The sequence below is a fragment of the Haliotis asinina genome, chromosome 9 (genome assembly GCF_037392515.1).
Source record: "Haliotis asinina isolate JCU_RB_2024 chromosome 9, JCU_Hal_asi_v2, whole genome shotgun sequence".
NCBI lineage: Eukaryota > Metazoa > Mollusca > Gastropoda > Lepetellida > Haliotidae > Haliotis > Haliotis asinina.
The window spans coordinates 2185348-2212766 of NC_090288.1; the positions used below are offsets into that span (position 1 = coordinate 2185348).

Below are 27419 nucleotides of genomic sequence, written 5' to 3' on the forward strand. Positions count from 1 at the left end.
GGTAATACCCCATTGAACCAACAGTGGCGGGACGTTGTTGTGACGGCATTAGAACCTATTTTAAATAGAATGTGATGTTTGGTTGTTATCGACGATGGATTTAGATATCTATAATACCACACTGGCCATTGTGCAGATGACACTCGAGGTTAGGAAAATATTTCACGGGGACTGATACGTCATGTCATTTGGATGATCACCTAAAGTATGAACAGCGGGGAAACTTCTAGGGATATACAGCTTTTTATTATTAACATTGACGACACCTAGTGTGTGTTTATAAACACAAATACATGCACCACGCTGTTTTCTTCGTCGCCATTTCGACTGGCTTCAGCTTCACCACTTAAAGAGTAAATTACAATTGCCTCTCCCGAGAGAATTATTGTAACACATCTACAAAGAAGGAATGGGGATAGGATCGATACAGTGACAGAATCTGATACCCAATCTTAATCATTCTTATGAACTGTGTGGTTGATCATTATACTTTTATGTGCACGACCCATTAGAAGAGACGTTCTCGGTACGGGTGCAAAATGCATGAGGAGGTAGATAGCAATAAAGATTGATTGTGTCTTTTGTGTGCTAACAATAATGTTTGAATGTTGTTGAAAAGCTTGTTGACAACGAAGCGAAGATCCGTTCTAGGAGAAAACGCTTCCCCACTGTGTGCAGGTTTGGTGCGTTGATAGTTGAGTGGTCGTTTGCCTTGTCAAATCCCCTCACATTAAGTTTCATTGAAGCCGACACTTAACTCGTATGCCAAATACTGCGAGCAATATTGAACTGCAAATGGTGAAAGTGACTGACTTTAGTCCATGTTTTGATGAACATCTAGTTCAGTCACGCCTTGTTGTCAGTGTCTTCCATTCATATATGGCACACCTATTTCAATTAAACCTAAAACATCCAAACTCTGTGAGTGGAATTTGGAAGCATTTTGTATTGAATGCTATGCCAAGCGATTTATAGTAAATCTATCTTTTAACGAGGCAAGTTTAGATACTGGACAGTATAAATTATCAATTAAATTATTACCCTAGATATTTGAGCAAGTCTAAGAATATTGTTACTCCAGGCTATCCTCCCACGTTTAACAGAACGTCAAAAATGATTGAATACGCTACCAATAGCGTCTTAACCTTATAGATCATGTGTACTGGTCGGCCTCAATGCCTGACCTCTAAATATCCACTATAAGTAAGTGTGCACGTGACTTTGCGGAGAAGAGTCACCCATTTCTGTTGTAACTTGACTCATCGCCACTTGTGTACACCGTGATAGAAGGGGGTGAGTGTTGACCCGCTATACTCCCCCGGGGTCACGGCAGATCTACATTTACCTACATATACAAGGATACCGCGCCTGGAGAGTTAAAGTAATATAAGTGTCACTTCCACTGCCACATCGCTTCCAGGAATCACGTCACTGAGGGTTGACTGACGACAGGGTGTGAAGTGATTGGGGTTGACAGTTGGTTAACATCATTGTAAAAGTACAAAAATCTTATAATCTATTTATTCTTTAATTTATTCGACCTTCGTTATTTCTCTCACTACTACTGCATATTTATTTATTCTCTCAATCCTTTCTCCCTGTTCATTTTCTCATCCTTTCTTCCATTCATCATTTATTCAGTCCCTAGCTATTTATCCACCTTTTCATTTATTCATTCGGTCCAAGATTAATCATTATTTATTAACCTGTTGTTTTCACCTTAGGTATTAACGCCACCAACAACAGATAGCTTAACAACGTCCGACTAGTTCCATCATGTCGGTCCATCGTTTATACGCTTCTCAGACAAATATTGGGGCAAGTTGTGTGTTTCCCTCTTGTTGGGCGACCAATGATTCAATAAAGCGAGATAATATACGCAAACAGTTACAGAAGATACAACATGGATTTTCAAATAAATATATACGCTTAACACGTCTGGTACAACAGTGCTTGTTGAGACCCAAGTTGAGCTTCAAATTCACGAAGAGTGAATACATCCGTTGTAGATATGTATTGAATCTAAAATCATGTTTTTGTGGATACAGGATCTCCGTGAATTATGAGTTTACCTGCACTCATGTCGAGACATTACAAACTGGTTATTATCAACAAAAATTGTTTGAATTTGAAAATGAATATGGCGCCAATAACGTCATGTATCAACACTTGTGGGTCGTGCTCGTGCAGTATTCTGGTTGTAACTGAGTCTAGTTTTATTAAGCTGTTAGTAACATTTTAGGAATATTCTGGTTATTACTGAGTCTAATTTTCTTGTAGCTGTTAGTAACATTCTAGCAATATTATTCTTACATCTTCTCTGAAAGGGATGCTTTTATCACTATAATTCGGTTTCACTCCTTGTGTCCATATTGGGCATCGCTCCTGATATTGTGATTTCTGAGAACATAAGTTGCTTCAATTTCTATCGTTTACAATTATCTACCATTATTATTACAGAGCATTACCACACTGATATTTCAGAAATAGGAATGTGTATTACATATTCTGCACACATATACAATGATCGTGGAACGGTCAAGCCCAAAGCCCGTGTTCAACGATGAAATCTCCCACGTTAGTGTAGAATGTCTCTAATCTGTTTCTTGTACTCAGGTTGTATTCGATAACTTGTATATAGATCTCTCCTCGCATTGACAATTGATACTGAGAAATGCAGCAGTTTTAACTAACATCGGCTGCAAACATGACCCCATATGTCACAGGCAAGTCAGAGGGGATGGCAGTTTAACCAATTCGTCACATGTTGTTCATTACGGGCGAGGAGAGATAGCAAGTGGTTTAAGCGTTGGTTCGTCACGTCGAGGACACGGGTTCGATGCCCCAAGTGGATACAATATGTGATGCCTGTTTCTGGTGTTCCTCGTGAATTTTGAACAAACACTTCCTGAAGCACGTTTGATGATGCTGTCAGCAACAGTCGACATTGTTCCACGTTGTATAGACCATTCGATTGACGCCGCCCTCCGTGACTGAAATATCCACACCGAAAGCAACAACGTTGGCTACTCAGCACCGACACAAAGTATAGCTACAATAGGAGTACAGGAAGTCAATTTTCTGTTGCCGTAGGGTGAGACCTGGTTGCCTAGCAACACGACAACTTTATGCGATATAGGGAGTGGTCTACGAAAGCTCAGGAGCAACTATCAGGCTTAGGAAACACAGTGTCCTTGTGCTCATGCTTGTACTTGCACAGTATCACTGCCTCTATATATAGTGATATAAGTTGTGTATACGGTCAACATGTAAAACAAAAAAAGTTCTTATTACACCTTTCTGCAGTGGGCAGAGTTGCGATGTAGACTTTTCCTCCGTCGTCTGACAGTAGCGACAAGCAAGAAGAGATATATCACCTACAGCAGCACTTAAGTGCACTGCGTCATACAACGGCTGTGAACTCGATACCAAATCAATGTGGTGATACCTATTTAGAACGGGCACCAGGCAGGATTATATATAGTTACATCTTGTGTATCAGTTCAATAAAGACACACATTTACAACTGATGTGTCTGAATCACCGTTATTTTGTCGCCATGACTCCACATAACGTGTTCCATCTCCAGACGTGGAGTAATTAAATATACTCCCCACACTAGTCTGGTATAATCCCTAACCAGGCAGTCTGCAGATGTCGTAACTAGGGGGGTGTCATAATCCTCTGCCAGAACTGGATCATACAGACATCACACTGCCAGAACTGGGTCAACTGACATCATTAAATAGGACTAATTGGACGGTGTGAAAATGAAATTGGGTTAATTGAATCTGTGTGAAAATGAAATTGGGATAGTTGCTCCTAACTTAATCCATTGCTAGCTACCTGATAAATCCAACAAATAGTCTGTATAGACAGTTGCAGCACCATATTATCCACCCTTTGACCCAGGCACTGACTGTAATGCAAACTCCACATGAAGCAAGTCTAGATCTCCTCAGGTTCAAAAAGCCCTTCTCACTGGATGTCCTTTCAAATTGAGCCTTTTACTTCTCTCGCCGCTCCAACAGACGTATAACGTGTGAAGCTACGCCGTGATATAGCTGGAATATTTCTAAGAGCGGTGTAAAACTAAACTCACTGACTCACACGGGGTTATATATTGTCAGAGACTAAGTGTTGAGCTACTGTTCAGGAAAAATACTTAATTCAATGAATATATAACGTCAGCATAAGAGAATACCTAAGTTAGACTTTTCCTGGACATAGGTTCTATTTGACATAGAACAAAACAGCTCTTAAAATTTTGCGTCCGGACTTCTGAATATCAGTAACAACAGCAGGTGCTTGCAAAATGTGTACGTATGTGTAGGTTAGAATTGGTCTGTAGTAGCCCATGCTTGTCGTAAGAGGCGACTAAAGGGGTCGGGTGGTCAAGCTTGGTTGGCAAATGTCATCGTGTCCCAGTTACGTACTTCGATGCTCATAGTATTGAACACAGGGTTGCCTGGCCCTGACTCGATTATTTAGAGACCAGTATCATATAGCTGAAACATTGCTGAGTGCGCCGTAAACCTAAACTTACTCACTCGCCTACTCCTAGCTAGCCGAAAGCAGTCGTCATTCACAGAATTTGCCGCCCGATAGCACACCAGCAGTACAGGACGGCGGTATATGAACGCACCAGACAATCAAGTGAACGACATGAACTGAAAATGCAGCCGCTAATTTTCAATCCCGACTACAACTGTACCATGTTGAAGTTCAGATTCCGCTGCTTACAAGTAACGAAAAAATGGAAATAGATCTGCTTACAAGAAAGTCGGGATCAGATCAGTTTAACCAACAGTTTAATTACAAATACTGTAGGAGCTCCACAATGTCAGACGGTACGTTTCAGCCAAACTTGATGACATTATTTCAACTGACCCAATGTTGACTACGGCAAGAAACTTTTAAAAACATTTATTGATGAATACAGATATCAATGCGGTTTCTAAAATACATAAAATTTTATAATAATAACATAAACTATGTTAATGGTCATGTAACGTTCACGCGATTCACTTTTGTTGTCTGTTTATTTAAAGTTACAATTTCTATAACTGCATTCATCGTATCCATTATGAAAGTGTTTCAGTGTAATGGGCGTTTCTATATATACCCGCAGTAGACGCGACACAAATCGAACAGTGCAGTTAAGCCACCGATAACGAACAAATGTAACGAGTATAAGAAAACAATTTTCATCTCCAAATTGCCAGCGGACTATTTCAACATTTTGTATTGATATTAATATATATAGATCGTTGCTCCAGGACATTGAAGAATCTGTGCTAAGGTCTAAATTGACAGTCATAAAGTCATTAATAGTTACAATACACTGCAGGAATTGAACTAGATATGACGGAATCTTTTTTAAATATGACCCATTTTTGACAGAGAACTGATTTAATCGTCCATCCATAATTTTGTTCTAATCCTTAAGTAAGTTGATCCAAATTACACAAGACCAATACAATGGTCAAACAGTTACACAAATAGGCAATAAAACCTAGTAAACTTCCCAAATCCTGCACGTGTTTAAAATTAGAAAGATGAAACGTGTTATTTATGAAATGTCCTGATATTAAAATACCACGATATTGCTTTATGTTCCTGACATTTTTAGAGTAATATCTATCTGAAAATAACTGATCGTAACTACCGTCTAGCGACAATAAGGAAATAGCCTTGTCGATAACAGGGCGAATAAATACACCTACAGTTGTGTGTCCACGTTCATTGTCTGGTCGTGATGATACACTTCCGTGACTGTGGGGGCTAGCCAGGTGAGCTTAGTAATAGTACATGAGGGGATTAATACAGATTAGTAGCAGAACACTAGTATGTAATCATCATCCTCACGGACACAATTGTGTTTACGTGCGATTGACATGAATGATTTCAAAATATCTTGTGACATATTTTGGTAGGAATGTCTGAACAACAGTTTCAGTTCAATGAAGTCCTTCTCCAATTTCTAGCAACAAATCATGACATTTTCTTAGACTGAAATATACTGAACCACAAAACAAACGTCGCAATTTTTTGTTCTTGCAAACTTTGGTATTTATTATGATTGTATCGTTTTGTTAACATGGTTTTTCAATCCAAATTGGTAGGTATTACCAACATCAGTGTGTTTTCTGATGAAACGGCAAAACAAAAACGCACCTAAAGAGACAGACGTGGTAAAAGGTTCTGTATGCCATTCAAGAAAACGAAAATGCATGCATATGTTGTGACAACCTTACCAATGAAATCGAGTCCCAAACTCGAGCCAAAACATGTTTGTTTTGACGCAATCGCCATGGCACAAATTACGAGGGATCAGAGGAACCGAGTCTTTGTCCAGAATGTTAATCATTTCAATGTTCCTGTTACGACAATCTGCCAACTGCAAGAATGGTATCAGACCATTCATAACATCTGATGTGTACCTGGGGTATTCAACAAGCATCCGAAACAGTCCATGCAGTGAGCGAACTTCAGTAACAACACAGCATGAAGAATGACAGATTGCGTGCATCCATCTGCCAGATCGCTTCCCAAGAACGACAGAAACAGCTCGCCAGAACAATGGGACTCACAACAGACCCAACCGTATCGAGACAGTGCGTAGACCATTCTCGGAAGAAACCTCTGCTGTCACAGACCATGTCGTGTTCCTGTCCTCACTCATCGCCGTCCAAACTGACTTCGGTGGGCACCTCAGCATCGAAATGGGCGTCAGTAGAGAACTGTGCTTTTAGTGAGTGAAAGCCGATACTGTGATTCGACAATCGAAGGCAGAGTGAGAGTATGGTGAATGCCTGGGAACTGCTTTCTAATAAGTGCATTGTTGAAAGAAACATTTATGGTGGTTCAAACATGAAGGTGTGGGATGCACTCAGTCTGAACCAGTTAGCTGACACCGTGGTGTTCAGGAATCTTGGTCCAAGATGACAAATGGCGTGACAATTTCTCGCTTTATCGACCAGGTTATAGAATCTCACGTTGTGCGACATTTTGGACTTTACAGAGATCACATCTTCCAACAAGCCAACGCTCGTGCCCACACTGCCAGAGTAACATTTGACTTCCTTAGACAACATGGCATCAAACCCTAGAACAGCTTGCACTCAGTTTAAATCCAATAGAACACCTTTAGGGCGAGATGCAAAGGAGACTGAATGACTTCGACCCAAGGCCGACAACTGTGGCTGTACTCCATCGGGCATATCGCAGAGTATGGACCCAAGAGCCAATGGCCTTCGTCATCCTGCTAATTCATTCCATCTACAAAGGATGAAACGCCTTCATCGATGTCCAATGAGGCCACACACAATACTGACTTCAGGGTATCTTAATTGTACCATTTTTGGTGATTTGTTTGCGTGAACTCTAAATGTGATTTTTCATATATGCGTTAACCATAGTTGTCAAATTTGAACTTAATCATACGTTTTGAATGTTACTGAGAGTGAATTAAAGTGTGTTCTTCAAGAGACAGCTATTATTGCATTTCCTTCGTGGTTCAGAGTACATGTATTTGTTTTCAGTTCAAGAATTGAGAGATGGTGGATGTTACATATTGTCCCAGAAATCACGTTTATGAAGACATACAACCTAGACCCCACTATGCTATCCGTGAACATCCGGGTTACAATTGATTTTCATGAACCCATGCCTGACGAAAGAGGCGACTAACGAGATCGCATCGTATCCCAATTGCATGGATTGATGCGTGTGCTGTTCATTACTTGATTGTCTGGTTCAGACTCGATTATTTGCAGACCAACAACACGTGGCTGGAAATTTGCTGACAGCGACCTAATACGAAAGTCCACTTTGAACGTACACATTTAACGATGTGGAGGGAGTGCGCGCGGCTATATACAGCTTTCGGCAGGTACGCAGACCACAGTGTGGAAGATTGAGGGACACGCATTCGGGTCAGCGATGAATGGTATTGAGAATTGAGCTGGTTATGGTGATGATGATGACGACGACGCTGTTGACGATGACGACGACGATGTTGATGTCATTAGCGTAATGGTGATAACTGCGATGATGATGACCACGACGACGATGGGTGGCAACTATAATGGTGATGATTGTGATGGTGATGACAACGACGGTAGCGATGATTGTGATGATGATCTACCAGTGAGGATGAAGTAACAGACTTTCCGTTTACCGTTAGATAATGGAAATATGGTTACACCTCCCATAAACCATGATCAACTCGTCACGTTATCTTACAATTAGTAGCAACTGGAAATAATGACATATCCATCTCTTGTCCATTACAACGGAGGAAACCGTTGTCATGGTAACACCGAGCATTCTTATTGCTTCATCGTTTCTTGACTTCACGGGAGACAGATATTGGAAGGAACAACCTTGCCCTCACTTACACATATATGCATATAAATATAACGATTTGCCGCTGCTAGTGTCAGCCAGTCAGTTTACCTATACTCGGTTGTGTTTGGATTTTCTTGCCGGAAAAAAAACGTTATGGCGACTAAGAAATGTCTTCTATATTTAGACATGTGATAAATAACAGATCTCACTGCAAGAGAACCGGTATTGTAAACAGATTCATTTCCATACGTCAGAGTACATGATCGCACTGACGGAGATATTGATCACTCGGGGTAACTCGGGCAGTGGTAATCTACTTATAACAGACAGATATACACACAAACTGATATATCTGTAGATCATATCATTTACTTGTTTCGTCGAAGTCATTATCCAGTGAGATTTGTGAAGATCATTTGTGTCGTGAGCCAAAGATTCTAGTTGATTTGTATTCGTTTGATGCTTCAGGCCGCAAGTAATAAAGAAATACATCGACGCAGGGAAAGGAAAAATAGGTGTGTACCAAATCAGCGAGTCTGGCACTCCTGATTCCGTTAGTCGATTCTAAGGACCATCATAAACACCTGATGATAAAAAATAACCAGATCGTTTCGGGTGAAACCATGTTTTCGGCTGTAGGTATATTATAACGTTATTTCTAATGTTTTGAAGAAGGGAATATAACTCAAGCTCACTTTCTTACGGAGACGGTTATCTGTGTGACAGTATAGTCTCATTATAATCACCAAGCTGATTTAGTTATTGTTGAATGTATTTGTTTCCATCACCGTTATTTCAAATACAGGCGTTGAGAGTGTTGATATATTACGACCGCTTCATTTGACGAGTCACGGTGGCCACTTTGTCGATAGCCTCGTAGGAGTTGCGTCCCTTGATGGAATGGTATTTTCAGGTGATCACTGCTGTTCTGGGCCTATATTTTGAAGCTCTCTTAGTACTAAAAAAGTCGTATGTTACTGTTAATGCATGGCACTCACGACTGTCTTGCCGCTGAAACAGCTTCGAAAATATAGGCCCTGTGTTTCCGATATGCGTAAGCTGTGACCAATTGGTTAAACTACCATTCAGTTTTTCTGAAGAGTGCTTTTCATACCCGTAATATACTATTGCTGTATTCCAGGATACGAAATTCAATTGTCAGTATTCTCGTCGGTAAGTGTGGTTGTCCTCCTCACAATATGGCTGAAATATTGCTACAAGCGGCGTGAAGCTAAACTCACTCACTCACTCCCCATTATGAGAAACGTAACAGCCTGTTATAGTTCCTTGGTCGTCGGATCAACTTATTCAACAAAATAAAAACAAACCACATTTTATTCGAATCAATTGTGTTTGCAACATTATAACATATTTGATAATTTGACTTCATAAATAAAATATTTACATGTTCAACAATGAAAATAAAATACATAACAAATTGACCACCATTTGATATTTGTGCCTACAGTAATAGGAAAATAACAGTAAGCAGATGACATTATGCAGTGGTGTAAACAAACTGGCAGTATCTGAAAATACATCAAAACCCACGAGTCACACGGTAGAGTCATCAGTAGACTTCAATAACATGTCCAAATTGAATATCAAGTTCTTACTCTCACAACGGCTGTAATCCGGTGGAGTATTACATGCACGTTTCAGGACGGCAGTTGAATTCAAAACTCTGTAATTAATAATTTAAAACGCTTTAAGCTATTTCAGGGTTTAGCTTCAACAATAAAATGCACTGAGACTTAACGAACAGGTTATCAAGATGTTTACCAACACCAAACAATATTATGTCATATTAATAACACCTTAATTCGAATTATCCCTGACATGTTAATAGTAAATCCGAAACCCAGTAATGCTCGTATCTGAGGATTGTTTTGGTGTGTATACACGTATATATCTTTATGGGAAACAGTTAAGTCCATGTTCTGTCGGAATACAAATCTGCGATTTACACACTGGTATGAAGGCACACATCCAGAATCCCTCATTAACAATCCCACACCTGTACACAAATACCTATTTCAGACTCAAGGCACAGCGGCTCTATGTACACATTGGAAATCATCGGGCTTGATTAATTATTGAAATTACAGTCTGGCTACTTTATACTTTTTGATAAAGGCAAGTGAATCGTGTTTACAGTAAGCAGATGACACCACTCTCGCGAGAACACCGCAGTAATTAAATATACATGATAACATTGACTAGCTTTCAAAGAGTTACTTTCCCTGGCCGAGTTTACAAAGACGCTTAATTACACAGATTACTGGCGCATTTACCGACAACTAGTGCTGTATTGTCACGGAGCTGAAGCGATACGATTTGATAATGACATCTCCCTTGCATGGCAACCAGCCGGACAGTACTATCCAATTTCTGTTAATGGCTGTACATTTCAGCAGCTACGGGAAAGTTCGGGATTACAATGTTCGTGCCTTGAGCCAAATGGGGTTAATCATGGTAGGGCACAGTGTGCATTACAATAGCCATTTAATTAATTTTATCAATGAATTTCAATGTACACCGTAACGGATTTCACAGGATAAACAAACTCAACGCGGTTCGTTACCTTTGCTCGTCCCATTTGTTCATATATTTTCGCTTGTTATGTTTGCATAATACAACCACGATTTACTTCACATTTCAGCGTTCTCTGTTGCAGCTTCACACTCGTCACCGTGCGAAATACTGAAATATTTTACAGATTAGATAACGTTTGGAGAAAAAGAGGATTTGGTTTGACTTAAATCTCATCTTTGAAAACACATTCGCCGTTTTTAAATTATCTCCCCTTGACCACAGTCTCCAAGCTTGACGTCCCTGAAGCAAAATATACAAGCATCTCCCACTTGAAGTATATTTTAAGGACCTCAGATAAGAAAATAGATGCATAGAACACACGTATAGCAAAATACCTCACATAAATATTCTACAAAAATGGATGTCTCAGAGAAACTGGTAATCACAGAGGTGCTCTTTACAACCTTGCTTTCTTAGTTTGACTCAGACGTTCACAGGTGTACAGAAATAAACTTCCATTGTGACATATTTGCACCTTCAAGCCTTTGGCTCTAGCTCTATGGCTACCTCTAAAATTCGTGTAATGTAACACTATGGCACTATTTAGTTCAGGTATTTATATCAGCTATTTCATGTCACTGAAAAATTATGCACCAATAATTGGAATCGCATTGACAAAGTCAGCTGAAGACTTCGTGATTTCCTAGTGTGAATTCAGAGCCCTCTTCTGACTGCCGCGATGTCAAATATAAAGACTGCTAAGATTATGCTGTCATAACCAAACCAAAAAGGAATATTCCATGGCATGCATGGACTGGACTTGGTACACGTAGATTCCACCTCCTTTGAAAGACATGGTAAAGCCTCATACCACAGGATGTATTGGATTTCAGTACGAGTACGAGGGAATGGATATTGCTTGCTGTCACCTGAACAAGTATTCAGCTTTCAGCAACGAGATCTCACAACGTTCAAGGGAAGTAACTCCTCTGACATATAAATTTAACGGGAAGTAAGACATCAATATCTAGAGTTATCGTCTCCTGGATCTTTGTGGACGGAACTGTTGTTGCATTTTTTTACCCTCTTCAATCTGTGTTTAAACAGGCAGATTGTGACGAAAATGATCAGGGTCAAGACCGGAAGTGCCACCAAGACACCCCCTACAGCAAGCAGTGTGGGGTCATTGTTCTTGGAGGCGTAGAACACGAGGAGGATGCCTGCAAAATGAAAAGCAGAAGCATTAGTCCTGAAACGTTGTGTCAGGCCACACCAGCAATGTTCCATTCGCTATTGGCCGATTAAAGTAACCTTAAATTTCAACTATTATTTTGATGTTCTGAAAACATGGCTGATAGGCACCAAAACTAAAACAGGTGGATTAAAGGACAACATACCCGACGGGAGCCCTACAAAGAAGGCGAAACCCACAGCTGAGGCAGCTAGACACCCCTGTAGACAACACAGACTTGACTGGACAGTCTCTGAAACAGGAAGGCAAAGTCTGGTGAGTTTAGACGCAGAATTCAACACTACTGCGCGAATATAGCGACCATGCGTGCGTGAGTGCGTTCGTGTCTGCGCAAACTAGTGACGACATATACAGGTTTTATAGTGCAGTGCTACTGTGATAGTCTGCGGTTACCATGGATTCCCAATTCAGAGAAAGTATACTGACCCCAAGCCGACAGTGCTGCTTGATACGCTTCACCCATGTACTCCTACACTTCATATCATGGCCCAGCACATATTTCACATCGACTTCCGTGATCAATATCAGAGAAATCATTACCGACAAACAAAGCATATATGTACATCAGGTACACACATCTGGCCGAACAGCTACAAATGGTTCAATATCAATCCAGGTGAATTGGCAAACCTTTGTCCCAAACCTTGATGTACACAATTCGTGTCAAAACAACGTCCGACCAAAATCCAATAGTGCCTGTTCTGTAGGTGCGCCATACTGGCCCAATACAAAGCTCCCTTGGACACACTCTGCCATCGTGTGGTCTTGTTTGTTCTGAATAAGCTGTTAATCAACCTTATCGCCTTCATAGGAGTTCAGGCCAGCCAGCTAAACCCATGGCCATAACGTCAGGTAATCAATGCACGGTTTAGGTGCTTTATTTAGTCACTGAAATAACAGGAGTCCAGCAGAAGTCGCTTAAGGACAAGCCTGGGATATTGTATTGAAACCATCACCTCCATCCTCAAAACGAATAGTTCTCAGTTAGAACTATGATAGTAAGGGTTTGAAATTCTCCTTTCCACACATACCCAAAAGAATGCAGGAACTGAATATACCTGAACGAAATGATTTTTTCAAGAGTTACCTACGTCACGTTATTTGTATTACATAGATGAAGTGACCTGCTCCCCGTCCTACCAAAACCCAAAATCCCCATATGAAAATATGAAAACAGTAGAACAAATTCCATATGGAATTAGCATTTCTGTATCGTAGACGGACTCGCGAAGGGGACATATTTGAACACACCATCAGCTCTTAAAGGTAACCCTGGAGACGAGGATTGCATGTTATGATTTCTGGAACAATAACACTCATCTCTTTTAACCGGTACACAACCGCCTTTGTCTTACGGTGTCTGTTCGTCAGGCCTTGTTTGACATTTCAATAAGCACGTGAGTTGTCATGGCAACCGCCATGTTTGGATGTACACAGCATCGTAATAGTTGAGTGCCAATTTAGTTATCCGTTTTACAGCTGATCATGCTATGACAGATTGTCGTGCATTAGGTTGAAACAGGCTGGAGTGGTGTGAGATTGAAGACCTATTATTGGTGAGAGTGGAAATTGTTATTGCTGAAAGGACAAATGATGTAATTGCCTCTCAAGTGTAGCAATCTGTGTTGTGGCTGGTAGTGGTCATCATAATCATGGAGACGATACGACACAAAATAATATTTCATAGATTGTTGTGTGTAAACAATGAATTAAAATTCATAACTCAGTGACACCGTTTGTCCTGTGACCTTGGGTGTCGCACAGAGTTTCAATTATCATTCACGCGCTTACTCACTAACACACTCGACAGCTTCCGGTTCAGAAATGTCCGGCGACTCAAACCATGCACACATTATCCCTGTATGTGCCAGACCAAAATCACCTTCAAGACCAGTGTTTAGAAACAATGAACTGTTTAACTTGCGCTATCTCTTTAACGTCTAAGGTTTAGAAGCGCTGTGATTTAGATTGAGGTAAACCAGCCCCAGCCAGAAGTCAATAGAATTGTCCTGGCGTTTCAGGGTCTGTGTACACGTGCTGGCAAAGCTTGTCTTAAGCAAACAGAGAGCTGGTATTGCTGGCAGGAGCAGCGCATCAATAAATCATGCTGAATTACACATTTATGAATATTCGAAATGGAATGGCGTTCTTGTTTTTTAATTAGACAAACATGCGATGTGCACACCTGTGGTGATACAGGTAAGTCGGGAACAGTATTGTGTCACAAGGTGGAGGGAGAGCCTAAGCCGTGCACGTTTTTGCCACCCTGGCAGACGGGAATGTGCTGAATGACTTGGGTAACATACGGTTTAAGAAGACTGACTTCTATTTTTGTGCCTTGAACATCCTTCCGTTAATAATAAAACAAAATTCATTAAAATTGTCATCACTGAGGAAACGTGCTGTGCGAGTGATTGAGGTGTGGTTTACGCCGCACTAGCATATCATCGTAGTGTTGGAGGGGAGCAGGCCTCTGAAGTTTACCACTTCGGCGAAACCGTATATCGCTTACTAGTCTGGATACAAAATCATGACAAATAGGATTCGAAGTAAAGATCCGGGTTTCTGCCAAACTTGTAAGGCAAAAGGGCCAAGTTCCTTGTCAAAATCACGTCACGGCCAATATTTACAGACTTACGAAAGGCTTACACCTACCCTTGGCATATACCTGACAGAGTAACTAGATACTCGAATTAACAGCCCGGGTTCTGACAGTGACCACTTCAAAGTGTTCCATTAATACCCATGGTGCCCCCCACAGGCGTATTGATTGACACAGCTTTCTTAGCCAAGGATGTATATCATTTCCGTATCGTGTGTAAACATGCCACGGAATAATTGACGATCCAACGGACCATGGCACTTCAGCAGCGGGTGAAAAGCTTCATCACGCCTTACTTGATCACTGATACGGCGGTACTGCTGCTGGTGTAGTCAGTTAAAGGTGAAAGGAAAGAACATCAATAACTGCTGGTAGGACCATTGATTAGCCTGCATTGTTTATTCAGTTCTAAGCCCGGTGTTGTAACGGGTACATGAACACATTCTTCTGCATCAACTGTTGTTGTTGCTGACGTTGATGTTGTTGTGTAACTTTTATTATGCCGTGTAACTGTCGTCATGACAATGAGAATGGCGGGACAACCGCTAGTTGAGAGTGGGAGATATATTTATACGAATATGTGCATTTCCAGTTTGGGGGCTTTGATATTTGGTAGATAAATGAGCGCGCCATTTTCGTGTTTTACAGGTTTTAGGGAGAGGCGCCATAAAAATGTATAAAAACAAACGGGCATGTGACAGTATCATGACTTCGAATCCTGTCACAATTAAGAGGTGCAAGTGTCCACAAAGAACTGCACTATCTGAGACTGATGCATTACCATCGACCTGTGGTTACTTGGGATGCAGTACCATTGATCCAGAGTTACTTGGGATGCAGTACCATTGATCCAGAGTTACTTGGGATGCAGTACCATCGATCCATGGTTACATGGGATGTACCTCCATCGATCTATGGTTACTTGGGATGTAGTATCATCGATCCATGGTTACTTGGGATGTAGTACCATCGATCCATGGTTACTTGGGATGTACTACTATCGATCCGTGGTTACTTGGGATGTACTACCATTGACCCATGGTTACTTTTCGATGTAGTACCATCGATCCATGGTTACTTGGGATGCTGTACCATCGATCCATGGTTACTTGGGATGTAGTACCATTGATCCATGGTTACATGGGTTGTACCTCCATCGATCCATGGTTACATGGGATGTGCTATCATCGACCCATGGTTACTTTTCGATGTAGTACCATCGATCCATGGTTACTTGGGATGCTGTACCATCGATCCATGGTTACTTGGGATGTAGTACCATTGATCCATGGTTACATGGGTTGTACCTCCATCGATCCATGGTTACATGGGATGTGCTATCATCGACCCATGGTTACATTTCGATGTAGTACCATCGATCCATGGTTACTTGGGATGTACTACCATCGATCCATGGTTACTTGGGATGTACTACCATCGACCAATGGTTACTTGGGATGTACTACCATCGACCCATGGTTACTTTTCGATGTAGTACAATCGATCCATGGTTACATGAAATGCTGTACCATCGATCCATGGTTAGATGAGATGCACTATCATCGATCCATGGTTACTTGGGATGCAGTACCATCGATCCATGGTTACTTGGGATGCAGTACCATCGATCCATGGTTAGATGAGATGCAGTACCATCGATCCATGGTTACTTGGGATGCAGTACCATCGATCCATGGTTACTTGGGATGCAGTACCATCGATCCATGGTTACTTGGGATGCTGTACCATCGATCCATGGTTAGATGAGATGTACTACCATCGATCCATGGTTACAAGGGATTCATTGCCGTCGATCCTTCATTACTTGATTTACCTGAATCCGTAAACTAATAACAGCCACTTTGCCACCGCTAAAAATCATAGGTAAATAGGTGTTATCAGTTTTTTAACTAAGGTGCACAGTAAATGCTTATATGTATTTCTTATGTGAAAACAGAGTTCCGTGTGTATCCTCAAAACAGTGTCGACCCATCAGCTTTTTCACGCAAGTAAGATGCATGCAATACAGCGATTAATTCTCCCATGCTGTCGTATAAATCTACACATGTTGTTTGTGTTTCACTTGATGGTGGGTTAACGAATTGGTAATAGGTATAATTACAGTGTAGTAGTAACACCACTCATTTTACCCGACAAAGGTTACTATTTGTCATTTCTCGTGTCTGGAATAAATACTTAATATTATAAATTAAGGTCTATTGTAGCAAATGTAGTACATGTTATGTGATGTGTGTATGGTAGTGCAGCAAGGAATTATCATCTGAGGTACAAAGACAAACATCGATTAAAGGATTAACCGATAACACACTAACTGATTAATTACATTTATCTTCCACAGCGGATTTGTCAAAAGGTAGTGTTTATCTATGTGAATTTACTATTGTACACTGATTACACCCTGTCGTCAAGCAGCTGTGTAAAACATCTTTTAAGATTTTCATTTTGTGTTAATTCATTTGTTGAGGAATTCAGTAGAATCTGTATGACAGACAGCGTACACTGTATCATCAATAGGGCGTGTTTGAGAAATATGATTCACTTTCGCAATCTATACAATGTCTAAATATTACAGTGAAGTTATAAATTCATTGCAAGTACAGGCAGACCGCGTGTTTTTTTTATTAAGTTTCAAAGTATATGCAAATATGATACTACGCTAATTAGAATTGTGAGACAAAATATAAAGACTAACACTGACTTCGTTATTTTTCAGTCCTAAGAGTTTTTACCTCTGACAGATGATTAAACTTTAAAGTGTTTTGATTTGTTTTCATAATAATGAAGACAGATGATTTCATCTTTGTTGACCTGTCTATACTTAATATACTATCAGTTGCGGATGCGGGTGGCTCAGCAGAGGTCACGAACCAGTCACGAATTATGGGCTATCATCAGAGTACTCGCGGGAGAAAAACAATAACAAACGCAACAACCAGTCCACGGTAATTGTTCTGGATCAGTGCCCCTTTAAGTATAATTTGACGTATTCGATTATGTAGATAATTCTGATATTGCGGACGATGGGCATTTTACCAACGTGATGGGACTGGTCCATCTGTTGTCAGGGGTTACAGGTATGTTATTCACTTCCACTGTATGTGTAGAATGTCCGCGTTTCTTTCACGAGATTTACGTGCAGAGCAAAGATACATACCTCTTGCAGATACCTTACTAGTAAACCGACAGAAAAACCAAACAAACATGTAAAATAAAACATTCTGAAAATGTAAGTTGTTTCACCACTGACAATGGACAGTTGTGGGGACTACAGTCACGCACACGCCCATAAGAGTATCATGGACTCCAAGTATGAATTTCGTGCACGTCTAATGCGTGCAAGCTACCCGTCAAATAACCATCAAGGCAAGTGATCCGGTTACAGTTCCGTAATGGGGTTTTGAATTCAGATGCGGAAACAAGAGTATCGAGTGACTTGTACGTCGTGGTTGATATAAACTTTCTACAATTCTGCATTATGACCAATAGTTGTCAGATTTACCAGTTTAAGAGCACGTTCAGAATGTCCAGTGAATTCCCGAGTCCCGCAAAGCGTTCATACAAAAATACCTAATTCGCAATCCTATGCTAATACTGTGTAGTTACGACATGTCGTAACACTACGAACACTCTGTGGATCGGCTCCCCGACTCTGAATTTACGACAGCAACAATAGCATGACGTCATCATGACCTTCTGTACCTGTCGAGTCATTATTCACATTTATGAGTCTACCTGATATTTGTCACCTGTTTGCTATAAGGTATGTTGAATATTCATTAAGTGTTTAAGGCCTCATAAGCACGACCGGATGAATTTAATAGTGAAATAGATAGGGTGGATGTAATTTCAGCTTCCCTGTCTACTGCTGTGCAGGAGGGGTGTGTGTGTATGGGACACCTGAACAGGTAGCTCTTCCACGCATGTCACGCACTGCCGCTATGTGCTGGACAGACTGTACTGTATATCACAAATGTTAAATTTAGACAATTACATCCAACCCATTGGCCCTATGCTTTCAGCAGCAGACTAAATGATAGCTTCAATGCTTCAATGTTTAATAAATGTTACAAGTTATATCTGCCGATGTAATTTATCTAAAAGAATGTATCAAATACCTACCGGGGTGGTTTTCATCATACAGTTTGTGAGATCTGTAAGGCAATTACAAGAGATCAAAACAAAACAAAAACACCCCAAAACAACAACAAAAAATGCCATCTGTTTCATGAAAACCTGGTATCACGACAGTTAGATTATAACACCTGCTCAAGATATGTTCGGAATTCAACAGTCAGTTTGTTTTAACAGATATTTTGTGTGATTACAGAATGGGTTTTGTCCTTCTCTTATACAATGTGACTAACAATAGTGTTAAGTGACATTATCTGTCCCACATTTTATAGAGATCGGTGTATTACCAATATTAAAGTTGTGAGAACGTCTGTGAGTATTGATCGGTATTGATCGGTGCCCTTTACTGGACGACAAAAATACTGATGCAGAGGCAGTGTTTCCATATTTGCCTTTTACAAAGACGTTGCATATTATATTTATGTAAACGTTTTATCAAATAAGTTTACACCTGACACAGAGCCTGTTATCATGCACATGTATTGCTGTTTGTAGAGTGTTAAATATAGATGACGATAATAGTGGGGTTTGTCGTCTATTGGTGGAAATATTTAGTGTGCCAATTTCTACAGAGTAAAGATATTGATCAGTGACATCAAATCGATGTCCGTCAGCAATACGTTCAGTGCAGCACAACAAGTTTAACATTACACACACAAAATAAATGCGATGTTTAAAACTGTTGACAGCAATGCCCACAAAGTACGACAAATGCAAATAAAGAATTGAACTTTTGTTACTCCCGGTTTATACTGCTCAAAAGAAATTAAGGAGTATCATTCCTTCACATTACTAATGTTATTTCTTCAGATTTAATATGAAGGAAAGGGCTATTTTAACTTAGATGGATGAGTATACATGACTCTCACAAGGCCGTACATCCACCTCAGTAAAGAAAGGTTCAGAGGTAGTTAATGGCACATGAAATTATGTTGCCCAGCTCTTGGCCAAAGAGGAGAACAGGAGATTTACAACCTTTTAACAGCTGGGAGCAACTGGCAGTCGGGCAAGCAATGGCTCACAATTTCCTTGGCATTAGATTGCCCTAACGACAGCCATTAATGAACACCCTTTATTCGCACAAGCCTGCAGGCTATCGGTATTTTATATAGGCATTATTCCATATGAGGATAATGGTGGTCACGTTGTAATGGGCAGGACCATGGTGGTGACAGAGTGGACCATGGTTGTTTTTCGCAAACACCCGGTGGCATCATTGTTTTTCTCAAATGTTCAACCACAGTTTTGTGGCCACTGGACTGCGTTTTCGTTGAAAACCTAGACTATTTTACTTTCGAACGATTTTTGGTAAATGGAAATTAATGTTTATGGAATTTAACCGGAATTTCTTACAATAAATCACGACATGTTTCAAGTTAGTTTTCAATTTATCTACGCTGTTTGTGTTTTGGAAGTATAAGCAGTCTTTAAATCTGTGCTTACACCCATACACATTACTAATAACCGTTACACCCTTGGTCGGGGGTACACTTAAAAAAACAAAAACACTTGCCATGTTTTTTCTATAAATGGTTAAGTGTTACATTACATTGTATAACTGTAAACACGTACGGAAGTGAGCGAGTTGGGTTTTATCAATGTTCCAGCAATATCATGGCGGGGTACACCAGAAATGGGCTTCACACATTTACCTATATGGGGAATCGGACAAAGACCTTCATCGTGAGTAGCGAACGCTTTAACCACTGGGCTACCAACCACCCCTTAAGTACATCTAAATGAGGAGGCAACTGAACAGTCGACATAATATAATATCAAACATTCATAAAATAGTCACGACATCGTTGATTGTTCATTGTATGTCTTCCTGCATGAATCAAACCAACGGTCCATTCATCCTCTTGTTTATTCGTGTTATATATGAATGATCCTTCTTACTGTGATTCACTTACATTCCTGACACCCCATGGTGTAATTCATGTACACCATTAACTATTCATTAACGGAAATAATTTTAACGCTAGTTGTTATTATGTTTTATACCACACATTAGGAACGGGTTCCCCCTTGGACATGCACCCTGTTGTACCCCACACTGCGTTTTCAAAGACCACTGAATCAGTGTATTGCTCCATCGATTCCAGATCATTAATGGTTCAAAGAAACGTCACGAATAACAAAGACACATCTTAAGAATATTTTATTGTAGATACGTAGGTCTTAACCACTGTTTAGAATCACTGTACTTCGATTGGAGTTTTAAAGCATTACACATCACAAAGGAAAACAGCGATGACATCTGTTGTCTTTGGTAACTTAGCAACCATCAATATGGATGAAGGTTCATTAGAGGAAGGGTGAACTGAAGCTTATTACACCGTTGCATTAAAGGCAGACCAACTACACTGACAAGTATAGGAATGTCGTGAGGCGATTTGATGTGTACATAGCAGTACCAGCAGCAGCGTACGTTAGTGAACTCGCCACAAATTGCTGATAGTGATTGTATTCAACGAGTAGCTAAATGTATTTTTCGTCAGTGATTCGTAAATATTAGGTCACATTTCCATCATTTGATTTCTCGCTTTACAGATTCTAGGACATTAGTTGAAAGGGACGACACGTGCTTGAAATCAATTTTCTGACTGCGCAGTCTATTTTATTCAAGCGACAGCTGTTGGAATATGCATAACCTCCACACATATTTATTTTCATGTACATACACAGTCAGTGTAGACGTAAGTAGTCCTTGTTGGCGAAGAATAATCATTACGATTACGGGCTGATGACAACACAGCACTTCCTTATGGATACCAGCTAACAAATGTTTAAACACCTGTCACCCAAAATGTAAGGAAAGGAAGTCATTTGCCAGCGTCTTCGAATGAGTTTAGTCGACAGGCATAAGGGCGGTTTACTTAATACGACTATATATAGGGCAGTGTTGACACCACACAGCATGAACGGGACAGTCCGTCAATATATCAATAATGAGTCGGTGGAAATCACAATTTCGTCTCATTATTATGTATGTTTGTCTGAATTTAGAACATGATGTTCGACAGTTCATACTGATATTTATTTTGAGTTGCTAAATCAACACTAACAGGGATCCAATTAGCTTTAAATTTGCAGGGTAAATATTGGACTGGCATGGATGAAGAGGTTTCATTTTGCCGTGGTGGCGCAACTAAAATTAGAAAAATAACACCACAATTTATTTTATAAATAAATATGAATAACTTGAATAATTCAAAATCCTGCATATTGTCTATGAGTTGCACTTTATCTCGCAATTAACATTAGCGTGGAATTTCGAATGCCATTGCACATACCTGGAAATCTGATTTGGGAGGACTACATAGTTTATGAGTTAGTTTATGGGCCCAAGACATATGAAGATTCACTCTTCTTGCAGTATGATAGCGTTCGCGAAAATCCACCTCGCGAGTTTCAATGATGTTTACTGATGAAATAACAGACGGAAATGGCACAATTGTTGTCATGTCATATGTTTAACAAAATCGTCAACAAATTCGAGGACACATATTTTTACAATTGTCTGTCTGCACGCGTCGAAAAATTGGATTTGTATCCCTTCACTTCTAGTTTTCTACGAATAATTGTCTATCCCACAGGATTACTGTGGCGATGTTAAAACGTGCCCTCTTGTTGACCTTATGGGGGAGACAGGCCATGAGGTCATTAGGTACGTTTGTCAAACGTACTTCCAATTATGCCCCTCAAGCTACCTAGTGACCTTTACAGAAGGCGGTGGACTGCTTGGAAACGTGTGATGATCGTCAGCAAATTGGTTCCAGGAACGACTGGGGAGAGAGAATTTGTACGTGTTCAGATTTTTCCTGATCAATTCAGATCCTCCTCCTTTAAAGATCACAAGCAGAAAGGATGACAATACAAGACGCTATTAGGAGAAAATTAAATCGTTGTGAAAGCCTAAATTATAAATAGATGCGGTCCACGAATTGGCTTTAATAAAATAACTTATGGGACAACAAGACATTACTATTTCTGTCTCTGAATTCAGATTGGGTTCAAATGTCATAACAGAAATATTTTGAAGAAACACATTTTAGCCATTTACAAAGCCCAAAAAGATGGAAACATTCTCGAATTTCATTAAACCTAAACTCTCAGCAAACACTAGTAGGCAGTGTGTCCAAAAACATAAAATACTTGGGATTGACTATGTTTACGACTTGCAGATGTTACACATTAACAATGAATCTTAAGAAACACGCTAGGGTTCATGCGAGTTGCAGGTCGTCGTTTTACTGAAAACATGTGTTTTGCCTCACGAACCTGCATGCTCAGAAGCTGGCTGAGTCTTGCACCAACACAATGACGGAAGCTAAACACATGTATTGCTGGAGACCTGCACTTGAAGGTCCTGCCGACTCAGAAGTGGCATTAGGCTACTCTGTCGACTTGGAAAACACGTGGACGTGAAACATAGTGTTATATACGACACATCATCACTGACAACCATGCAGTAGTGTTAAAAACATTTGTAACTATTTTTGACATCATTTGGACAAGTTTTATTGAGTTAGACTAACTAGTCGGTTGGATACGCTGTCTTAGCTGATTAGACAAGCTCTGAATCTTCTTATTTAAATAACCTTGCTCTTAAGAATCACGTTAGTCTTGCTCCAGGTCTGTACACCTCACACCTGATTCAATATAAACTCTGAGTTCGGAATATGGTAACCTGGCTCCAATGCTATATGAATGCTAAGTCAGTCTATGTATAGTAATTCTATCCTTTAAATAGGCAAGTCCAGACAAGGGTACAGTCTTTTTTTCAGAAATTGTCACTATTGATCATTACCTTAGACTTGTGCAAGTCTAGACTTTAATCCCTTTAACACTTCACCTAGTGTGCCGTACAGACCCTGAAGTATATATATCCAAGAATGCCCATGCAAGTCAAGATTTCCTTAAGAAAGTCTCAGGGCCCCATTTCATTATGTTATTTTTTTCACTATGAACGTTTTTTCAGTAAAATATGTTCATTTCAGAGACTAGCTGTTAGTCTACACTTCACCTGGCGATGTACACCCACGGGGTGTTTACACTGCCATAGAAACCCGAGTTGGCCTCACGGGACGGCATCACGTGGTCAGAGGATAACAGTAAATAGACACACTGAACGAGAACTCAACCCTAACGTTATGTCCAATACTGAGGACTAAAAACTAGAAACAGTGTAATGTTTCAGTGATAGGCAAGTTTTGTAATACACCGTACTTTCTACATCAGTCTACGAATGCTCAGTGATCATTGAAAATATTTTGTACTTGAGATGTTAGTTGAACATACGATTTTCACAAAAGCGACACCACTGGGACTTCAGGTTTGAATTATTCCACGGGATGCCGGTCATGGGAGGCGAATCAGAGTATTGGGTGGTCTGGCTCCATGACTCACTCAGTGGATTGTATGGTCAGGGACTGAATGGTCAGGCTTAATGACTTAAATGATTTGATGGCCAGGCTCCATGACTTTTAGGGGATTGGATGGCAAGGCTCCATGACTCAAGAGATTGTGTAGTCAGGTTCAGTGATCGAGGGGATTGGATGATCTGGCTCCATGACTCAGGGGTTTGAATGGTGAGGCTCCATGACTCAGGGTGTGGGAGGTCAAGCTCCATGATTTAGGGTGTTGAGTGATCAGACACGGGGGATTGGATGGTCAGGCTCCATGACCTACATGACTTAGTGGTGAGGTTGTCTGGCTCCATGACTTGGGGTACTGGGTGATGAGGTAGTCTGGCTCCATGACTTAGGGTACTGGGAGATGAGGTAGTCTGGCTCCATGACTTAGTGGACTGAGTGGTCAGGTAGTCTGGCTCCAAGACTTAGGGTACCGGGTGTCATTTGTGGGTGTTCACGCTTTGATTTATTCGTAAGCACCTTTCACCACCGCTGACATTTCTTGATGATGTTGACGTACTAATCGAAGAAGGCTAGCTGTAACAACACCAGATGTGCGACAGCCCTGTCGTGCACGCCCTCGCAGGCTATACTGGCCTCAATAACAAACGCATGACCTTCAAAAACACTCGGGAGTGAAATCGTGGCTGAATCATTTTTACGAGTTCATATAAACACATCGACACCTCAGAGCAAGTATGAGTCATTACTTTATATTACCTTGTTGGTTTATCAGACTGCAGCTCAGAGTAATGAATACGGCATACCATCTGTGCTATCTCTCTTGCACGTGAATAGCTTTATCTTCTTAATTTGGAGTAACATATATACCCGTTTGAAACGTGAGCCGTATGTTGGAAACGGTCTTTGTCCATGATAGTGTGAACTCAATCAACATTAACGGATGTGAAGCAAGTCATAGGTTTTGAATTCAACTAGTGAGAATACCCTCTGAAATTTTGCTGTCCTAAGTTCATGTTGGTGAGGGGGGTGAGTTTATTAGTCGTTGGAAAGGCCACTGGTTTCAGAGTTCATTGGTCACCCAGACCGGATCGAGTCTCGAAATGAGCACGGGAATCCCAAGTATGCCTAGTCGATTCTACAGTGGCATCGCAACTCAGTGACCCATAGTAAACACTGGACTCGAACTTTTCTGCACTCTGTGAAACATCGTGTTGAAGTTACTGCTTGAATATATACAACACGCACATGCCAGCATAGGTTTCACAGTTTTGAGACAAGGCACCTCACTATGATTTGAATGTATGAAGCAAGATTGAATGTATATGTCACAATTAGGGTGAATGTGAAATCTAGGCATGATAATGTTGTAAACAGCTTGGCCTGACACACCCTCTAATCAACATGACCTGTACACACGGAAGTGTTGCGCAAGAACGTGTGGCATGGTCTCTTTTGTGATCAAACTGGTCAGGACAAAAATATCACTTGTGACATGTGGCATCTTATTTTCCATAGCATAATACGAACGGATACTTGTATGATGCAACATTTATCGCTTGCGCAAATAGCGTCACCTTGGTAGACTCTCAGTAGTCCTCAGGGCAAAGCAATGTGCTAATCTGTCGTAGTTCTGCAAGAGTGATTTCTCGACTAATCTATGTAGCTTATCTATTGACGACACACGAAAGGAATACCAATTATAAATAGAACGGTTGAATAAATCACGATTATATTCAGCAAGTGGCATTCTGAGTCACGTATTGCAGATTGTATTACCACGAAAACACAATCATCGTTGAGGTAAAAGCAGTCACTCACAGTGAATCGGTCTGATCTTATCAGAAAGTTTGAAATGTTTAGTTTAACGTCCCGATTGCTTGTTTAGTCTTTGGTGACGCATTGCTTGTATCCGTACGAATTATTTCACAAACGTATACACTTATAACCGCACGTACAGTGTCACTGGCGTTTATCAGCGTCTAGTTGTACATCTGGCGGCTAAAATATGAACTACTCACCCACTTCCGTGCATGTCGAATCTGTGTCGTTGGAGCTCTGGCTGTCGTCGGGAGTTTTGTAAATGGAGATATTCGTACCAAGACCTTTCAGCGTCATGTCTCAGTCTCCCCCTCCGCTGTCATTCCACGACATCTCCCTCACTGCGACATCATCAACACGTGTGTTCAGTTCTGCTTGGGTGGGGCGAGTTGACTTCACCTCGCAGGCGGGCGAAACGTGGCGTTTATCTCAGCTCGAGCAGACGATAATCCAAGCAGGCGGTCACACGCAGACGACAGGGAAAAGGCGCGAAATCGTTACTTCCTTCATTGAAGTTTCTTTAAAGGCTTTGTAGACATCGATATGTGTGAACTAAACTGAAAACACACTGAAACTAAACAGATTTCACAGAACTCCGTGTGACTGTTTGTTCCTCGTGCGAGCTCTGTCAAGCTTTATCCCGGTCGGTCAGACTGTAGTTCTACCTGGATATCCAACCATCGAGAGTCTATCGATTCGCTTCACTGCCTGGCTTTCACAACACTCACCGACTGTGACGATTATGTCACGTGACCACTTTACATCCGGATTTGTTTCTAGGAAACAACACTCTACACTGAAATCCGTCTTACTTTATTCGTTTTGGGTTTTACCATTGTTTTCAACATCCGATTTGAAGACGGTTTACATGAAACATTCGCTTTGTGACATAAACAGAAATGTTATAGGTGTATCTCAGTTGTCGTCTGTTCTTTACCAGTTAATTAGAACAGCCTTGTTCGAGGTCGACAGTAAATATTGATTCAGCTGATGTAGACAGTGCAAAGTTAAGTTAATTATTTACATACTGCTCCATTTTTCGAACTGTCACTGCAACATCAATATATTTTAAGTGGATGCGCGAGACGCCCCTTGTGAAGCAGGTGCATTGATGTCTATTGTAAAACAAGACATGCGACTAAAGTCCTCATGTTCCTCCGTTAGCTGTCCAGCTTCAGGAAACTGTTTCGCGACAGTTATATATAAACCGTTTCTTTTCGTTACAGTGAAACCTCCTTAATCCTGATTTTTCCGGTTAGGTTTTTAAGATAAACGTCCGGTAGATATGTAAAACCCGTTGGGTCTATTTACAATGAAACCTGATTAA

General features: G+C 40.6%; 2 protein-coding genes across 3 annotated transcripts in view; one reads left to right on the top strand and one right to left on the bottom strand.

Moving 5' to 3' along the window:
- Nucleotides 1–27419, top strand: part of LOC137297123 (myogenesis-regulating glycosidase-like) — a 100720-nt gene that overhangs the window by 35772 nt on the left and 37529 nt on the right. The gene's annotated exons all lie outside the window — the stretch shown is intronic.
- Nucleotides 9670–26818, bottom strand: LOC137296641 (uncharacterized). Its single transcript, XM_067828454.1, has 3 exons — nucleotides 26293–26818; nucleotides 12285–12371; nucleotides 9670–12107 (listed from the first exon to the last, which is right to left on the bottom strand). The coding sequence occupies exons 1-3, from the start codon at nucleotides 26387–26389 to the stop codon at nucleotides 11908–11910; spliced, it is 384 nt and encodes a 127-aa protein (XP_067684555.1). The 5' UTR covers nucleotides 26390–26818; the 3' UTR covers nucleotides 9670–11907.

What these genes read in the sequence shown, in the direction of transcription:
- LOC137296641 (XM_067828454.1), bottom strand. Translation starts at nt 26,389, where the DNA reads ATGACGCTGAAAGGTCTTGGTACGAATATCTCCATTTACAAAACTCCC. An exon ending in TTCGACATGCACGGAAGTGG is followed by an intron (nt 12,372 to 26,292) that starts GTGAGTAGTTCA and finishes TTCCTGTTTCAG; the next exon opens with AGACTGTCCAGTCAAGTCTG. An exon ending in CTTTGTAGGGCTCCCGTCGG is followed by an intron (nt 12,108 to 12,284) that starts GTATGTTGTCCT and finishes TTCATTTTGCAG; the next exon opens with GCATCCTCCTCGTGTTCTAC.